The sequence below is a fragment of the Scyliorhinus torazame genome, chromosome 4, assembly GCF_047496885.1.
Source record: "Scyliorhinus torazame isolate Kashiwa2021f chromosome 4, sScyTor2.1, whole genome shotgun sequence".
Taxonomy (NCBI): Eukaryota; Metazoa; Chordata; class Chondrichthyes; order Carcharhiniformes; family Scyliorhinidae; genus Scyliorhinus; species Scyliorhinus torazame.
Window position 1 is genome coordinate 219,339,749 of NC_092710.1, and position 17,564 is coordinate 219,357,312.

The window sequence follows — 17,564 nt, forward strand, 5'->3', positions numbered from 1 at the left end:
AACCGTGGGGTGTAGTCCATCCGATCCGGGTGATTTATCCACCTTCAGACCTTTCAGTTTCCCCAGAACTTTCTCCGTAGTGATGGCCACTACACTCACCTCTGCCCCCTGATTCTCCTGGAGCTCTGGCAGCCCACTGGGATGTGAGTTTTCTGACATGGAAGTTAAACATAACACCATTAACGTCTGCATTACTACTCGACAACTTGGAACATCTCTCAGCATTGTTGTGTTCTAGTGCCTTCTTAAGAATCCAAAGAACAAAGAACAATACAGCACAGGAACAGGCCCTTCAGCCCTCCAAGCTGCGCCGATCACGTTTCCTATCTAGACCGACCGCCTGTATCCTCTATACCCCATCTGTTTATGTGTCTATCTAGATAAGTTTTAAAGGTCGCTAATGTATCTGCCTCAACCACCTCACTTGGCAGTGTATTCCAGGCCACCACCACCCTCTGTGTCCCCTGAACATCTCCACTGAACCTATTCCCCCTCACCTTGAACTTGTGCCCTCTTGTAATTGTCATTTCCGCCCTGGGAAAAAGCTTCCAACTGTTCACCCTATCTATACGCCTCATAATTTTATAAACTTCTATCAGGTCGCCCCTCAGCCTCCGTCATTCTAGGGAGAACAATCCCAGTTTGTTCAATCTCTCCTCATAGCTAGTACCCTCCACCCTCCATACCAGGCATGACACCAATAAGTAAGCCAATGCACATTCTTTCTCAAAAATATTTCAACGGAAACCCATGCTCACATCTGAACTGATTGATACTTGTTAATGTTTAAATACTTTCCTCTTTGCATTGTGATTTATATTTTTATTTCATGAAAAGAATAGTCAGCACAGCTTGAACAAAACTTTACATGTATAAGAAAGATTATTCTTCTTGAAAAGATGTATTTGTCTAATGAGGAATATGAGGAAATATGAACCCTAAGGTTTTGCACTTTACTGGCAAAAAAAAACATAATTCATCTACAGAAGAAGCAAAAAACAGAAACTAGTAAACCAGAGCAGATGAGCAGAAGCAAAAATGTTTTGAAACTTTGATATCATTTGGACGGGAAAGTGGAAAAGCCTGACGTGAATCTCACACTAAAACACCTGAGGATTTTAACATCTGTAAAATTAACATCATGAAGCAAAATCGACAAACAGACATTTAGGAAAAAGTCACTTTATTGTTTTAAGTTATCAGGTTTTAATAAACAGGAGATTGCTCACATGCCATGGTAACAACAATTGTGTAAGTCTCAGTACAGGTCAGGATGCTTGTCAGTGGTTAACATGGAATGTTAAATGAAAAACTAGAAAACACTGACCAACACTTTACAATTAAACTCTGATAAGTGAGCACATCACTGGTTCATATGCTTTTCTTTATTGCTAATAACTTTTTTCCCCCAAGAAATGTTTACCAGTAGCTTGGGTGACTCTATGGATCGTCCTACAGAGGTGCACCTGACAGCCGAAACAGGCATCAGCAGATAACAACTTGGCACTCCAGCATTCTGAGCACAAATTAGTGAGCTATCTCATTATTTTAAGAAATGGTCACAAAACTTGGGGATTTTCCAATAATTGTCTTTAAAAGATAAATGCGACTGAAAATGAATCCAGCTATGGATGTGCTTTTTTTAAAGTAATTTGGATGAGCTATTGGAAAGAGACTTGAATCTTCTGCTTCAAAATAAATAGTTACATGCACACTACTTGACAATTTGTAACACCTTTCTGCATCATTGTGCATTCTAAGCAAATATAAAGTTTCAGTGCAAACGCCATTATAGCTAAAGTAATAAACAAAACTTGGATGCATGAGGACCAAGTCAAACCTTAGAACTGTAATTTTAGAACTGCTTATGTGACATTATGGATAAGCTATTTACAAGATCAGAATAATATGGTTTAGTCAGTGAATGCAAATATTTGTGATGCTATATTGGCGAATACCTTTATTACTTGTTGACTAAATATTAGTCCAGCACTAAGCACATTGACTATAGGTTTCTCATACTACTGAAAACTTCACTTCAAAAGTACTAAAACAGTACCACAACTTCTATCACAGCAATGATTAAATATATATATTTTTAATTCTCATTCACACCAAGGACAAAGTTACTATTGCTTTGCACAAATTAACAATCATTCTTACTTTTCTCAAATAAACCACAGTATCCTCCCTGGATACATAATTATTCATATTGCAGACAGTGGAGTTAGACTTGACATTCTTACACAGATATTTAAAGAAACACACACCAGATAGGCTACATCATCAGACAAATTCTTCAAAAACATACAAATATTTAAGAATCATCGACATGCAACCTTTTTCCAGAATACTTTGCATTTACTGCTCACTTTAAATAAAGTCTACTTTAAATAGAGTCTACTTTAAATAAAGAATGTTTGAACAAAATAATTGATAGTTTTGTTAAAAGTCTATAAAACACTTATTTGATCTACAAAGATCTTTATGTTGTTTAAAATTCCCTAAGAATTAATCATGATTTTAATTGTGTTAACTATATGAAGTTCCTCTTTATTTAGCTGAGCATATTTTAATTTATAAACAAGTCAAAAAATGGACATGGTATTGGAAACGTATTCAGCCAAATTTGTGATTTGACACAGAGTTACATAAAATATCAAACATTCACTTAGTAAAGAAATATATGAAGGTACATTGGAAAGTGTTTTACTGGATAAATAATTCCAAATGCAGAGTGAGAAGTCTGATACATATGAATTGGAAGTAAATTCCATGGTTTCTGATTTTTATTTAATTTTGTAACATAATCTTTGTCCAAGTTATTTTGAAGTGTGCCCAGAATCGAATTACTTTTTTATTTATTTATTTTTATAAATTTAGAGTACCCAATTCATGCTTTTCCAATTAAGGTGCAATTTAGTGTGACCAATCCACCTACTCTGCACATCTCTGGGTTGTAGGGGTGAGGCCCTCGCAGACAAGAGGAGAATGTGCAAACTCCACACGGACAGTGACCCAGGGCCGGGATTGAAACCCGGTCCTCAACGCTGTGACACGGCAGTGCTAACCACTGCACCACCGTGCCGCCCAGAACTGAATTATCTTATTGTGCAAAAAAGAGATATTTCATTCTGAACGGAGGAAAACTTCAAAGTGCAGGATGGTATCTCGGAATGTTATTACAGGGCTTAGATCATATCTAAAAAAGTTAAATTTGAAAGGGGCTTTGAAGGAATACTTTGGCAGAATGCAAGAATGTGGCAAAGAATGTGTAAAATCAGTGAAAACTTCTCCACTGGAAGGATTTATGACATTTTTCAGCTGGCTTTTCTGAAATGATTTTACTGGAGTGCACATCCTCAAGAATAGAGGTATTTTTGTGCCTTATCATGGTTGCATTTAAAAGGAGATGCCACTGAAATGTTAGTTGGTATTGAACACACCTCACGACTACTTGGTACCAACACCTAGGGTGCACTTGCAGAAATGTGTCTATTCATACTGTAGAAATGAGGCAATGTCTTGAATTAATAAGTCGGGCTAGACCTCCAGGTCATCCGGTCGTGGCCTGCTACTCCCTCTGCTGCTGGTTCTACTGGGTGGTCTCTGTTCCGTGAGACCAATAGGTTGCATCTCAGTTACTGATGGTAGCTTTTGTATGGTTGGATGTTCACCATGAAAGTCAAATGCCTGCGCATGGGAGTTGGAGATGGTGCTACCAGCCTGACCAATCCTGTTTTGTTCGGTACTGTAATTTGCCCAGTTCTGTTCATTAGCTTGCTTATTGTAGCTTCGGCAGGAGGACATATTCCTGTCCCCAGTAGCAAGCTTGTATCCAGGAGGAGACATGGGAGCTGTTGGTGGGGAGCACCCATTAAAATAGGCATACTTTGAAGAGGACGGGTCTTTGACAGGATTCAAGCCCATTTTTTGAGAACCTTGAAATAAATGGCTGTTCTGCTTAACACGATCTGCTAAGGATTTGAAGATAATATAGAACAGCTCGGTCAGATTCAGCAAAGCTGAACCAACGGATACCACCAACATGAATATGACAAAGATGGTCTTCTCTGTGGGTCGTGAGAGGAAGCAGTCTACTTTGTGTGGGCATGGATATCTCTCGCAAGTATAAATTGCATCCAGCATGAATTTGAAACCATAAATGCACCACTGAATTAAAATAAAAGTCACTTCAAAAATTATTTTAAAGATTATACTGACTGCGTAAGTATGTAGAAGGGATCCTTTGATTTTAATTCTGCCTTCCTCCTCCACACCATATTTGATTTTCTTCAATTCTAACTGTTTCAAGGCGAGGCCAACATCTTCACCTTCTTCTTGGAGAAACTTTAAATATTTTTCTTTCTTGGATATTCTTTTCTCTTTATGAGAGATGAGAAAGACATGGGCTAGGTAGATCAGAGTAGGTGTTGAGACAAAAATAATTTGAAGGACCCAGAGTCGAATGTGGGAGATCGGGAAGGATTTGTCATAGCAGACATTATCACAACCTGGTTGCAATGTGTTGCACTTGAATGCAGATTGTTCATCATTCCAAGCAGCTTCAACAGCAGTCCCCAGGACCAAGAGACGAAAGATGAAAAGCACAGTGAGCCATACTTTACCTCCCGGAGTCAAATGAGACTGTGCTTTAGTCAGTAGTTTTCCAAGAGCACTCCAGTCACCCATTCTGCTTTAACCTTAGCAAAAGAAAGAAGACAGTAATTGTGTAAGGAGAATTCAAACTTTCTTACAATTTTGTTCATTTTAAAACAAAGCTTGTTATTTAATTTGTTTATTTCATTTAACAATGGCATTAGCTCATTAACGGCAACCATGAAACTATCATCAATTGCTGCAAAAACCCCTCTGATTCACTAATGTCCTTTAAGCCTGAGGTCACGGGAGAATGGAGTACTCTGCAGGTTTCCATGTGCATGCAAGGGGCCTGTATGTCAGCACAGTTTGGCACATGCAAAGGATCACACCACCAGCAAGGCTGCCGTTAAGTACTGCAATTCAATTCAGCTGTCATAAATCAAGGTACATGCGAATAAACTATACTGTTTGTTACAAATAAGGATCCGCAGCATGCCAACCTGTAGAGGATTGGAAACAAAATAGTAAAGGATAAACATCAGCAGCTTACTCTGCCTGGAATCTGTAGCTGTTAGATTGTCACTGGTTTGTCTGCCATTCTGAGAGGAGGTAGGCTTGGATTTCAATTCAGCAATTGCAGACATGTTTTTATCAGTTAAAAAGCACCAAAGCAGTTAAGCAGTGATCAATATGTGTATTTTTGTGGTTTGTGCCTTTCATTCCGTGGATGGGATCGGGAAGGCTATGGCGGCACTGGTCCTTGTTACCAGAATATCATTCAACATCTTCATCATCGGAGGAGACTGCTTGGTCCTTCATGTCTCCCTCTGCAAAGACAAGCCCACCTTTGCACAAGGTTGTGAAGGGCACAGCAGCAGAGGTGAACTTACAGTTCGGGGGCCCCGTGCACACCTTCATTGATGAGGGCCCCCTTCCTGATGGCACACCACCCCGGGACACAATACTCCTCCCCAATGCTGTCACAGCCTTCCCGGTGGGCAGACATGGAACAGGCCAATGAGATGGAAAAATCAGCTGGTGACATGACTGCAGCACAAGCCAGTGCAGGACAGAATGATCCAGAAAATGTCCTGTGCAAATGTCTAATCAAGTGGAGTCCAATGAGTCCAGTCCAAAGATGTTCAGGTTAGGTGGATTGGCCATGCTAAATTGCCCTTAGTGTTGGGTGGGTTACTGGGTTATGGGGATAGGGTGGAGGTGTGCGGTTGGGTAGGGTGCTCTTTCCAAGAGCCGGTGCAGACTCGATGGGCCGAATGGCCTCCTTCTCCACTGTAAATTTTATTAAAATATCAGTGGTCTGGCTTTGCCTGGCAAAATTCCATTCTTTGTTTGGCAAGAGACTTTCTAAAGGCCAGTCTTGAGAGCAGTGGGAGATGGTGGTTATCTGTATGTGACCAGCAGCCATTATATCAAATCAACAAATGGTAGTCCCTTTTGAAAAACAAAATTTAAACAAGAGAATATGGAAGAGGGACATATTTTAAAGATTTTCTTACATGATCCCTTTTTGGTATGACAATTTAGTTTGCTTTTCTTCTACGCTCTTTCTTCACAAAATCATCAATTACATCATCTTAGGTAAAATCTTGTTCCATTTCAAAGCCAAAACAGCAGCTGCATGAGCGGATCAAATGGTGGATCACAAATTTGTTTGAACATCAAATGTTTGCCCTGTGCCTACTCCAAGCGTGACTGCAACATATTCCAATGTTGCATGGTAACCGAAATAAAGACATACAACTTTTGAACAAAGTCAAAAACCGTATGGTTGCCTCACAAGATTCAGTGGGCAGATTAAATTCAAGGACTTACTGGAACATGGATGAATAATGCACAGGGGCTTGCATTGTTCAATCTTGCTCGTAGATCTGAATATTCTCCTGCCATATTTGCAGCATTATCGAAGCTCTGCCCACGACAATGTTCAGTCCTAAATTTGCTATGATTTCCAAAACCTTTGTCTCCAGACACTCAGAAGTGTGGGATTGTAGCTGGACAAAACAAAGAAATCGCTCTCCAACTTCACCATCGCTGGTCACGTGTATTAAAATTATTGTTAATTGGTCCACATTACTCCTATCTGGTGTTGAATCAACTATTATGGAATAGGTGGGCCAGTGGCACAATGGATAACGCACCTGACTACAGACCAGGAGATTCCAGGTTCGACTCCTGGTTGGCTGGTGGTAAACTTCTCGACATTAGTTCCAAAGCTCCATGAAAAATATAATTTGGGCAGCATGGTGGAGCAGTGGGTAGCACTGCTGCCTAAGGCGCCAAGGTCCCAGGTTCGATCCCGGCCGTGGGTCACTGTCCATGTGGAGTTTGCATATTCTCCCTGTGTTTGCGTGGGTTTCGCCCTCATAACCCAAAGATGTGCAGGCGACGTGGATTGGCCATGCTAAATTGCCCCTTAATTGGACAAAATGTATTGGGTACTCTAAATGTTTTTTTAAACTATTATGGAATAGTATTTGGCATCTGTTACTTCATTAGTGAATTGTTTCTGAGCCACTCTGCCACTATAGTGATGAAGTTATCGTAGGTTGAGTCTGTTGAAACTGGGTCTTCCCTGAGCCATAATATTGATAACTTTTCAAATGCTCTTTGAGATGCTTGTCACATTTACAGAGATATTCAAGGCAGGCTAAAAAATTACCTCTTCAATTGGACACTGATAACAATCATGTCCTCTTCGCGGTAGTCCCAAAGAATCCAGCAGTTTGACTGTGGCAACAACTCATCTCAGAACTTTTCTCCTTTTCAAACTGAGCCGATGGAAGCGCAGAAACAATTCTTCCAGAAAATTTACATCTTTGAACATAGCTTTAAATTGACATTTGGAATTTTCAGGATCAGCAAGATCTTTTCAAACATTTCTCCAGTTAGAGTACTCTAACTCGACGAATGCTTGTTTCTTTTTACCAGGGTCAGGGCATAATTTGCAAACAGAAAAATAGACTGCTGAAAAAAATCAACCAATTCCTATCTTCAGCCATCCCATTTCTCTTCACCCTTAGAAAATTGGATTTAAAAGACCTTTAACCTGCTTTTGGCCTCCAACCTCAAACGCTCCTCTCAAATTTTCCACATTACCTATGTTTTCTGATGTATTTAGTATGAAATATTCTGTCATGCACAGTGGAACAGATTTTGGCCATAAGTAATAGCTTCAGGATAGATTTCTTCCCTCACTTCAGCAGAAGAATCAGCAGTATCTTGTGGTTCCATTCCCATTTCAAAGTCCACTTCTTATTCTTGTTCAACTTTTTAGGAGATGTGTGTCCAGAAATCAGTAATTCAAAGTCATCAGGTATTTCAGCCATACTTTTGGTGGATGAGGATGAATGTGCAGTTTGTGCACTGCCCAATACTTTGAATTTTCTTAAGTAAAATGACAAACTGCCTTTTTTTAGCATTGTCCTCTTGCCACGCCTTCAATTTTTTGTGCTTTTGACTGTAAGATTGATAGTGTCACTTGGACTGATCTTTCTTAATTTTGACATGAATTTTCTGAAACAGCAGGTATTTTTTGCCTTCCTTAGCCCTAGGTTCAAGTTCCCCTACTCACCTTGACAACTTCGCCTCACTGCTGGCTCAGACTGCCTGGCTATGGTATGGCCTCATCCTCAGTTGCTCAGCCCTGGTCAAGCTGCCCCTGCTGTTGCTCGTGACGACCTCGCTCGCCTCACTGCTGGCTCAGGCTGCCTGCCTGGCTATCTCGTTTGTCTCACCCTCAGTTGCTCAGTACTTTACATGGGCATCGAGTCACCCTGCTGCTCTCCTGGATGACCCCTGGCAACTCCTTGGCCCTCGCATCTCATCAAAAGCTCAGCTCAACGACAACTTCAGTGTTGTGCTGGCTCACTGGCTGCCTGCCTGGCTATCTGGCCTCCTCACCTCATCCTCAGCTCATTGCCCAGCCCTCCTCAACCCTGCTGGCCTGGTCAAGATGCTCAGCCATGCTGCTCCCCTTGATGATTGCTGGCGCCTCATGGCCCTTACACCTTGCCTCGAGCTCTGGTCGACGACAACCTCAGGCATTGTGCTGGCTCACTGGCTGCCTACCTGGCTATCTTTAAAAATATTTTTCAGAGACCCTCATTAATAATCTCTCTCCTTCCAGGTCACTATCACCTGTCAACAATCTTGAACAATGTTTTTCCATTCAAAGGAACTCAACCAGTCAGAGCCCAATGTTGTTCTGTATTGCTTGCTGATACCAATCAGCAAATTCAGAGCTATTAGGCTCTGATTAGTGTCCACAGAGCTATTGGCCAGCATGGGGCCCCACCATTGGCCGCAGCTCTGTGTCTAGGCATGATGTGTTTCATTGAAAGACCGCCTCTGCACAGCAGACAATGATGATCTAGGACACTCTCTGTGAGGAATATTAGTGTCTCCAAAATCTAAACCGTATCTTTAGGAGACCTATCATCTGTTCAGTGGTGGCCCTTGTGGAGACATGTACAGCATTGTACCTCTCCTCATTGGACCTCAAACTGGCATCATCAGCCTGGTCTTCTGGGAATATCCCTCGAGCCCAAGAAGCCAGCCCTGAAATCACAAAGATCCCTCAAATATCTGTGGCATCTTGGATTGGTTCAGAATGCAAGAATCGTGAGAGCTTCCTGGGAACCACACACAAACGTTCAGGATTTGTCTGGTGTGATTGCATATCAGCTGCAGGTTCAAAGAGTAGAAACCGCTCTGTTGATGAATGTAACTTGCTGATGCCAGTGAGCTCTCAATGTCACATATGTGCAGTCAATAGCCCCTTGCACTTGTGATTGCCGGCATGCAATTGCCTCCAGGTTCTTGCAGGCGCATATTTTTATAGAGAGGCTGGCATATGTGAGCAACCACAATCTGGGACATCCTAAGGAGCCTCTAATATTGCCTTTTGCTCATCTGCAGAAATCACTGGCACCAGGTCACCAGCATCCTGAATTTCTTGTGGCCCCTCTGCCTCTTGCTGCTCTGACTGTTGCCCTTCCTAGCCCTGGGCTAACCTGTGCTGGTTCTTTCTCATTTGGACAAGAGCCAGTAGAAAGGCAGTGTTGCCTGGAGCGTATGTCATCTGTGCATGTGGATCTGTGAACAAATTATGGTGATCCATCCAGTCAGCATCTCTGAGCCTTTAAACCAATGCTAAGGACTGTGCTGGCAGCAAAGCCCTGACTCCAAACTTCCATTCTCCGTAAATGATTATGTCTAGGTATCTGTCTAGATATGACTTCCCACCCCATTCCTTCATGGTGAAGGACATCATGGAGGGCCACAAATTAGTGTTCCTCCAGTTCATACTTGACTAAATAGGGACATGGTGTACTGACTGGGGTCATGGCAGCCATGTGCAAAAACACCATCTTAGACAACTTGCCTCCATGATCCTTGAGACTACATGGAGACCATTTCCTTGGCATCATAGATTTAAAATGTAAACTCTTGGCAGCCACAATCTGTCCAAGATCTTAACACTTCCACCCTTCCTCTGACTTCACTGAACCCCAGCCACCAAGTACTCCCATTTAAGTGTTTAGGATCAAACTCTTGACATCACCAACCCACCCTTTAGACACATCTCTCTACAATGCTCACTGCCCAGGAAGCCCATTTTCTGCCCTACAACAGGATCGACTACGTGTGACATGCTTGCCCTCCATACAAGCCCCAGACAATCTAAACACGCTCTTGTCCTTTCCTGCTAACTCTGCCCCCCCTTGCCCAGCCTTTGTTCCATCCTTCCCCATTGACCCTGCCTCCCTTGCCCATTCTCCCCTGCACCCTTTCCCACTAACCTTGCCTCTTCATTGCCCAGCCTCTGCACAGCTTGGACTATCGGCACACAATCTTAATCAAGAGGCTGATATTTATGAGCAGTTCCCAAGAAAGCTAAATGGCTACTGACTCCAACGTCCAGAAGAAGTGCACCTCGCCAGGTGAACACCACTTATATATGCAGTTGTGAATCTGAACTCAAAATTTTCTCACTCACAAAGAAATTAATTTGGAGAGGGCACTTAATTCTGGCGAGCTGGCCTTTTAATGAGCATGCATGCCATGCAAATGCATGCAAATTAGCTTCCTGACACTGATCATTAGGATGCTCGACCCACCTTTAAAGGTTCTGAGAACTTAATTGCAAATTTCACACCACAGTCGGAAACTGACTTTTTGTCTCCCATTAAATTAAGTTCCCTTGCCCGCCAAGATTTCTATCTCAGGTAGGCCCAGAACATTCTTCTCCATGAGTGCATAGCCTCATCCATTCATCAAAGCTCTGTTTAAAGTTCTTATAGAGAAGGGTTTGTTCTGCATCTGAGGGATTGTAGCCTTTTTCCTGAACACATTCAATGGTAACACTGACTATACAGTGACCTCAGCTAGAAATACATATGCTTGTTAGATAGCATGAGAGCAGCCTGAGATCCTTATCCCTTACTTTAGCCTGTCATCACACACATGATAAAAATCATATGTAACATGCTTAATTAAGTGTTCTACTGGAGGTTGTAATTGGGATTGTACTCCAGTAAAAGGTCGACACGTTTAGGGATGAGGAAGAAAGGGGACAATGTTGGAAGAAAAAGGACTAAATAATTTTTTTAAGTAACTTGTGCACATTAAGTTTATTATGTTGATAGAGCGATGTGTTAAACAGAATATTATGGATAATGTCATCAAATGGATAAGTAAATATGCAACTATATGTATATATACATAAATACATATTATAAAACTTTTTTAAAAGAATATAGAGGACACTTACCTCAGCAGCTACTATGTTTCTTTTGTGAAGAACATAAGCTGCTTTATTGAGACTCAAAAGTTGGCGGATCTCTCCGGGACAGCGGCTAATAAGATAAGTCCACATTGAAACGAAAGAGATTTTGTGTGACCCAGCTCTTAGGTGTAAAATATATTGGATTTAAACTAACAGTCAGAGAGAATGGCACAGGAACAGAAAGGGCATCAGCCTTACTCCCTCTTTCTTTCTCTGAAACCTCTCTTATCAAATATAAATTGTTAATTATTTGAAAACCCACTGGAGGGCATCATTGTTGCAAACTGAGAGTTTGAAGAGGAGGATTCCAAATCAACACCACTGTCTCCAAGAGAAAAGAGAACCAACCAGCCATGACTGCTGCTCCAGTAATAAAAACAATTACTAGCAGCCACTGTGGAAAATAACCCTTCAGGTTCAAACAGGTTTCTGGACAATCGGTGAATACTTTTTTCCTGAAATTTGTTTTTGCATACTGTAAGGGGGAGGTTTGTGTGCCGATTGCATTCGAGAGTAGTTTGACTTTTTAAAATTCATTCAGGGGATGTGGGCATCGCCGGCTGGGCCAGCATTTATTGTTCTTCTCCAATTGCCCTTGAACTGATCGGCCATTTTAAGAGTCGATCACATTGCTGTGAGTCTGGAGTCACATGTGGGGCAGACCAGGTAACGACGACAGATTTCCTTCCCTAAAGGACATTCATGAATCAAATGGGTATCTACGACAATCGACAATGGTTTCATGGGTCACCATTAGACTTTTAATTCCAGATTTTTATTGAATTCAAATTTCACCATCTTTGCTTGAGTGGGCTTTCACAATAAAACTCTCTTTGCTCGCTAACTTAAGGAGCATAGCTGGCTTACTTCTTGCACTGAGTTACACACAGTTATGTATATACTGAATTGACAATATCATCTTTTTAAATTCAAACTCTTGTTTTAACCAACCCAGGAGGGCAACAAAGAGAGGAGTTAGTTCACCTATCCTAACCTCATCGTAACAATGTTTTTCAAATATATTCTTTGGAAGATGGATGAGTCGGTCTTTTAAAAGTAAATGTTTCTTTTCTGTGAGCAATAGAGAAATTATCCATTTTAAGATATTCACAAGAATTTAATATGTGCAAATTATGCTTAACAGGTCTTGTCTTGGCATAGCGACCTGATTATGTTCACAGAAACAAACCACAAGGAACATTTGGCAAGATTAAAAGTGTTTATCATTATAATCAAGAGCACATTTTAATATTGTTCTGGAATTTGGTTGATGGTATTGTTTTTAATCTGCATCAGCTCAATTAATGCAATGGATATTCAAATCAAAGCATAAATTTAACTATCACAAGAATCAATTCTCAATCTAAAATTCTGTTTACATGTGGAACTCCAGTATGACTAAGGACAGTATTGAAAGTGAATTATTTCATTATTAAAATAATTTAGATAAACCAGCTTTCTATAAGCAAAAGTATCAACCTGAGTGCGAGTCAGTGCTGGTACTCTTGCTATTGAGTCACAGGCTGTGGGGTCAAGCTCCGTTCCAGAAATAAGTGTACAAATTAAGCTGACATTTCAATGCACACAAAGAGTGCTGCACTGTCCGAGATAAATTTCAGATGAGCCAATAAACCAAGACTTTCTCTCTTCTCGGGTGGATGTAAAAGTAATGGCATATGAAAAGAGCCAGGGAGACTTCCAAGTGACCTTATCAGCACCTATTCCTAAGCCCAAATCCTTAAAGCAGACTGGACATAAGTGCAAACCACACAGTCACCCAGGGTTGAAATTAAACCCAGGTCCCTGGTGCTGAGGCAGCAGTGCTAACCATTGTGCCACCATGCCACCCCATCATGACAGCAAATGTGTCTATCATGTAATTGAATATATTTTCTTAAGCAATTAACTGGGAAATTAACCTTTTGGGAGAAAATTCATAAATGGGTTGGCAATAAATTATATTATACATTATGCTATATATTATATATGGGCAGCCTTGTAGCACAGTGGTTAGCACTGTTGCTTCACAGCACCAGGGACGTAGGTTCAATTCCCGGCTTAGGTCACTGTCTGAGAGGAGTCTGCACGTTCTCCCCGTGTTTGCGTGGGTTTCCTCCGGGTGTTCCGGTTTCCTCCCACAGTCCAAAGATGTGCAGGTTAGGTGGATTGGCCATGCTAAATTGCCCTTAGTGTCCAAAAAATAGTTGGGTGGGGTCACTGGGTTATGGGGATAGGGTGGAGGTATGGGCTTGAGTCGGGTGCTCTTTCCAAGGGCTGGTGCAGACTTGATGGGCCGAATGGCCTCCTTCTGCACTGTAAATTCTATGATTCTATGATATTCACAATTTGACAGTGGAAATTTAGGACCGTCCTATAAGAGGGACAAAAGATGTGTACAACTTGATACACCTCTTACTTGATTTAGCAAATCAGAAAACTCTTCATATATCCGTTACTGGTTTAAAATATGATGGGGTGAACCAGAGGTTTAGTAGTGGGGGCTATGTTAGAAGTTCACAACTAATATGAATCAATGCCTTCTCTTCCTAATCCTGAACAATTGCTGCTGTTGCCCCGAAGGACTATCCTTGATCCTTTGTTTTTCTCATCTAACTGCTTCCCCGCAGTGACATCATCTGAACTCAAGGTGTTTGTTTTCAATTGTACCCAGTACCACCTCAGCACCACCTGGCTCAACTCCTCCACTGTTGCTAATTTATCAGGCTGCTTATCCAATACCTGTACAGGATGAACAGAAATTTCCAACAATCAAATATTGGGAAGACTGAAGCCATTTTTTTGTCAGTGCCCTCTCCAAACTCCATTCCCTAACTACTAGTTCCAATCCTCTCCCTGGTTCAAGATTAAACCAGTCTGTTCATGGTAACACAGTGGTTAGCACTGTTGCTTCACACTGCCAGAGTTCCAGGTTCGATTGAGTCACTGTCCGTGCGGAGTCTACATGTTCTCCCTGAGCCTGCGTGGGTTTCCTCCGGGTGCTCCGATTTCCTCCCCCAAGTCCCGAAAGACTTGTTAGGTGAATTGGACATTCTGAATTCTCCCTCTGTGTACCAGAACAGGCATCGGAATGCGGCGACTAGGGGCTTTTCACAGTAACTTCATTGCAATGTTAATGTAAGCCTACTTTTGACACGAATAAAGATTATTATTATTTGTGTCTGGGATGAGTTTCTGACCTCATACCAACCTTTGTCAAAGGCCACCTTTGCCAATGTTTGTAATATCTCCTGTCATCCATCTCGGCTAGTCTGCTGCTGAAACCCTCATTCATTTAGGCTTGACCATTTCAATGCAGTCCGGCCTGTTCTACCGTGTCTACCCTTTGTAAACTTGAAGTAGTCCAGAAATCTGCTGCCGCGTCTTAACTTCCAGCAAATCTCATTCCGCTCTCACCCCAGTGCTCATTAACAACATTGGCTCCCAGTCAACCAACCTCAATTCTCATCCTGGTGTTCATGTTCCCTCTATGCTCTCCCGCTTCCCTATCTCTGTAATCTCCTCCAGACCAACATCCCCCTGAGGTATCAGCACTCCTTTCATTCTGGCCTCTTGCGCATCCCCGATTTTAATTACCCCACAATTGCTTTCCCCTTTGTAAGGTGCTCTTTAAGAAGCCTCTTTGACCCAGCGTACCCTATACGTGGCTTCGTGGTATCTTTTGTCTTGTTGAGCTCCTTCCTGTGAAGCGCATTGGGACCTTCCATCCTGTTAAACGCGCGCATGATAAATTGTGGAAACTGATGAATCAACTTTTATATTTTTACAGTTTTACCGCGAGTAACATTCATTTGTACATAATATGGGTCTTTAGGGGCAACATAATCGGAACCATTGTGCAAATACATGGTTTGAAGCGTCACCAGAACGCTGTTGATTGAATTAGTTTTATTTTGATGTTTGCATTCTTGGGAATGCTTTGGTTTAAAATTGCAATTCAATGCTTTCTTTTCCTCGGGTTCACTGTCTGCGATCTCTCAAACAATTCTCGCTTGAGTTATTCATTAACTACTATGTTATGCGCTCTCTGGAACAAGCCACCGCACTCTATCCTCATTGCGTGCCATTTTCGCCACATTTCTGGGAACAGTATCATTCTTAAAGTCCGTTCTTTTGGTTTCTTTGATATTCAAATTACGCCGATGTGAAACAATACAGATGTGTACCGAGTGTTGTCATTAAAACCTAATCACTATGAGCATGTACTTAATATCAGAATGTAATATTTGTACAAATAATTTACCAACATATACATTGTCCTGAAGTGTTTCCCAAGAAGTGGTATATTTCTTTTCAGGGATTTTGACCTCTTTTGGTGCACTTTTCAAATTGCGGAGTTTTACTTTCTGTAGCTAACCAGAGGTGTGCTCCCTACCGTTCCTCTCTCCACATCTTTCTGGGTCTGTATTGGATTCTAAAATGAAATCTGTACCGGCTCCTTACTAAGCTCTTCATTAACATTAACTCATACATGTCCTGCTTGGCACTACTCGCACTTTGTATATTCTTACATATGTCTTTGAACATTAATGTGCAGGAAATTACAGTAAGTATTTCATCGCTGAGGTAATTTTAATATCGCTTTATTCCATGTGAATTGACTAATGTAGCACGGACTTCATAAGCACAGAATGAAGGTGAAACGGCGCAGCCCACTGCACCTGCCGCCCGCCTCTCCCGGGGACCCGGTGAAAGTTTCACTTCACTGCAAGTGTTAAAATTGCAACACTTTGTCTGAGGGAGGATTTGCTTTCTCAGCCTAGCTAGCGCGAGGTTGTATAGTTAATGCTTTTTCAAACTCAGATAAGACGGGTGGTGAGCTGAGAAGAGAAATTATATTCAAGAGGGGAGTTTTCAAAGTTTACAAAGAGAGTTAAGCCAATTAATATCGATGTTAAAAATAAATTGGTTCACGCAAAGATGCTGCAACATCGGGCTAAGTTGTTAAAATGCTAGGAACTCTAACTGAATGCAAAGAGCTGTAATATCCGCCCCTTTTATCTGCTCTCAAAAGCACCAGTAGGTTGGGAAAAGTGAATAAGTTTTGTAAATTCAAGCCTGGGAAGTTTAATCCTCTGGACTGTCGTGTGTTTTTTTTTCTCTGCCCCGTATTAGCAGTCATCTCTACCTTGTGCAGCTGGGAGGCATTCCTCCCATCCCCTTCACATTCCTTTACATTCCTTCAATATCTGCAATGCAGGAATCGTTTTGAAACTATGAATGTCGATCCGAAAGGACGGTATCACTTTAAAAAAAAACACGCGGTGCATGGAGGAGAAAAAGTTACTTCCAACAGCTCGACTAGTTCAAATCCACGGCGATTATGGAGCTGAACTCCTGCACAAAGTTTCACAACTTACCCGCGAAGTCTTGGGAGAAACCGTGGAATTGGTCAGGTCGGAGGGAGTGAAACGAATCAGCCGAATGTTGTTGCACTGCTAGGTGAAGGAGGACGCGCTCTCCAGCCTGCCGGCCGATTTAAAGCTCTTTTAGCTCCCCAAAAAAAGTTTTTAAAGAGTCATCTGACCCTTACGTCACGGTTTCTGGTGGACTGGAGAAAGTTGCAGGGTTTGAGCGGCCGCTTATCATTTCACCTCCCACCTCCTGGCACACTCCTTCTGCTCGGTCCGTCTATCTCAGCTGGAACCGCACAACTTTTCTATGTGGGGGCTTGTTACATTGCCACAGTGCAAACTGCTGAGCAGGTTTCCAATGCTGCGATTCGGGCGACAGCCTTTTTTCCACTCACCCAATATTTACTTTTCACAGTAACTTCATTGCAGTGTTAAGCCTACTTGTGACAATAACGTTTATTTATTTATTTTTTACTTCAAATACATTTCAAACAAAACCGTGAACTGTTAAAGTACAATTGTGGAGTACTTACTCTGATTTCTCATCGAGCGACTCAGAAATCAGCAATTTAAATACACAGGGACCTGGTAGACTTCCAACAGCAATAGTTTAATAATTGTGTTTCCAGAAATTTCTGATTTGATTTCCGCATGTACAGTGGGGTTTTTTTTTAACAATGAATTAGTTGTTGCTTTAATCCACGAGTTTGTGACTCCACGAGCGAAACTCTGTCATCTATCGATACTTTTGGGGAAAAGTGATATTCACTCGTGAGTTCCAG

General features: G+C 41.7%; 1 protein-coding gene across 2 annotated transcripts; it reads right to left on the minus strand.

The window, feature by feature from the left end:
- Positions 1–1,166: 1,166 nt before the first annotated feature.
- Positions 1,167–17,047, minus strand: gja1b (gap junction protein alpha 1b). 2 transcript variants are annotated; one of them, XM_072499354.1, is made up of 3 exons: positions 16,789–17,047; positions 11,396–11,480; positions 1,167–4,703 (listed from the first exon to the last, which is right to left on the minus strand). In XM_072499354.1, exon 3 carries the CDS (start codon positions 4,690–4,692, stop codon positions 3,544–3,546), a length of 1,149 nt encoding a protein of 382 aa, XP_072355455.1. In that variant the 5' UTR covers positions 4,693–4,703; positions 11,396–11,480; positions 16,789–17,047; the 3' UTR covers positions 1,167–3,543. The 2 variants fall into 2 exon arrangements, with proteins under 2 accessions (XP_072355455.1, XP_072355454.1); XM_072499353.1 differs by lacking the exon at positions 11,396–11,480 and having other exon boundaries at positions 16,789–17,044.
- Positions 17,048–17,564: the final 517 nt, after the last annotated feature.

What these genes read in the sequence shown, in the direction of transcription:
- gja1b (XM_072499354.1), bottom strand. Translation starts at nt 4,692, where the DNA reads ATGGGTGACTGGAGTGCTCTTGGAAAACTACTGACTAAAGCACAGTCT.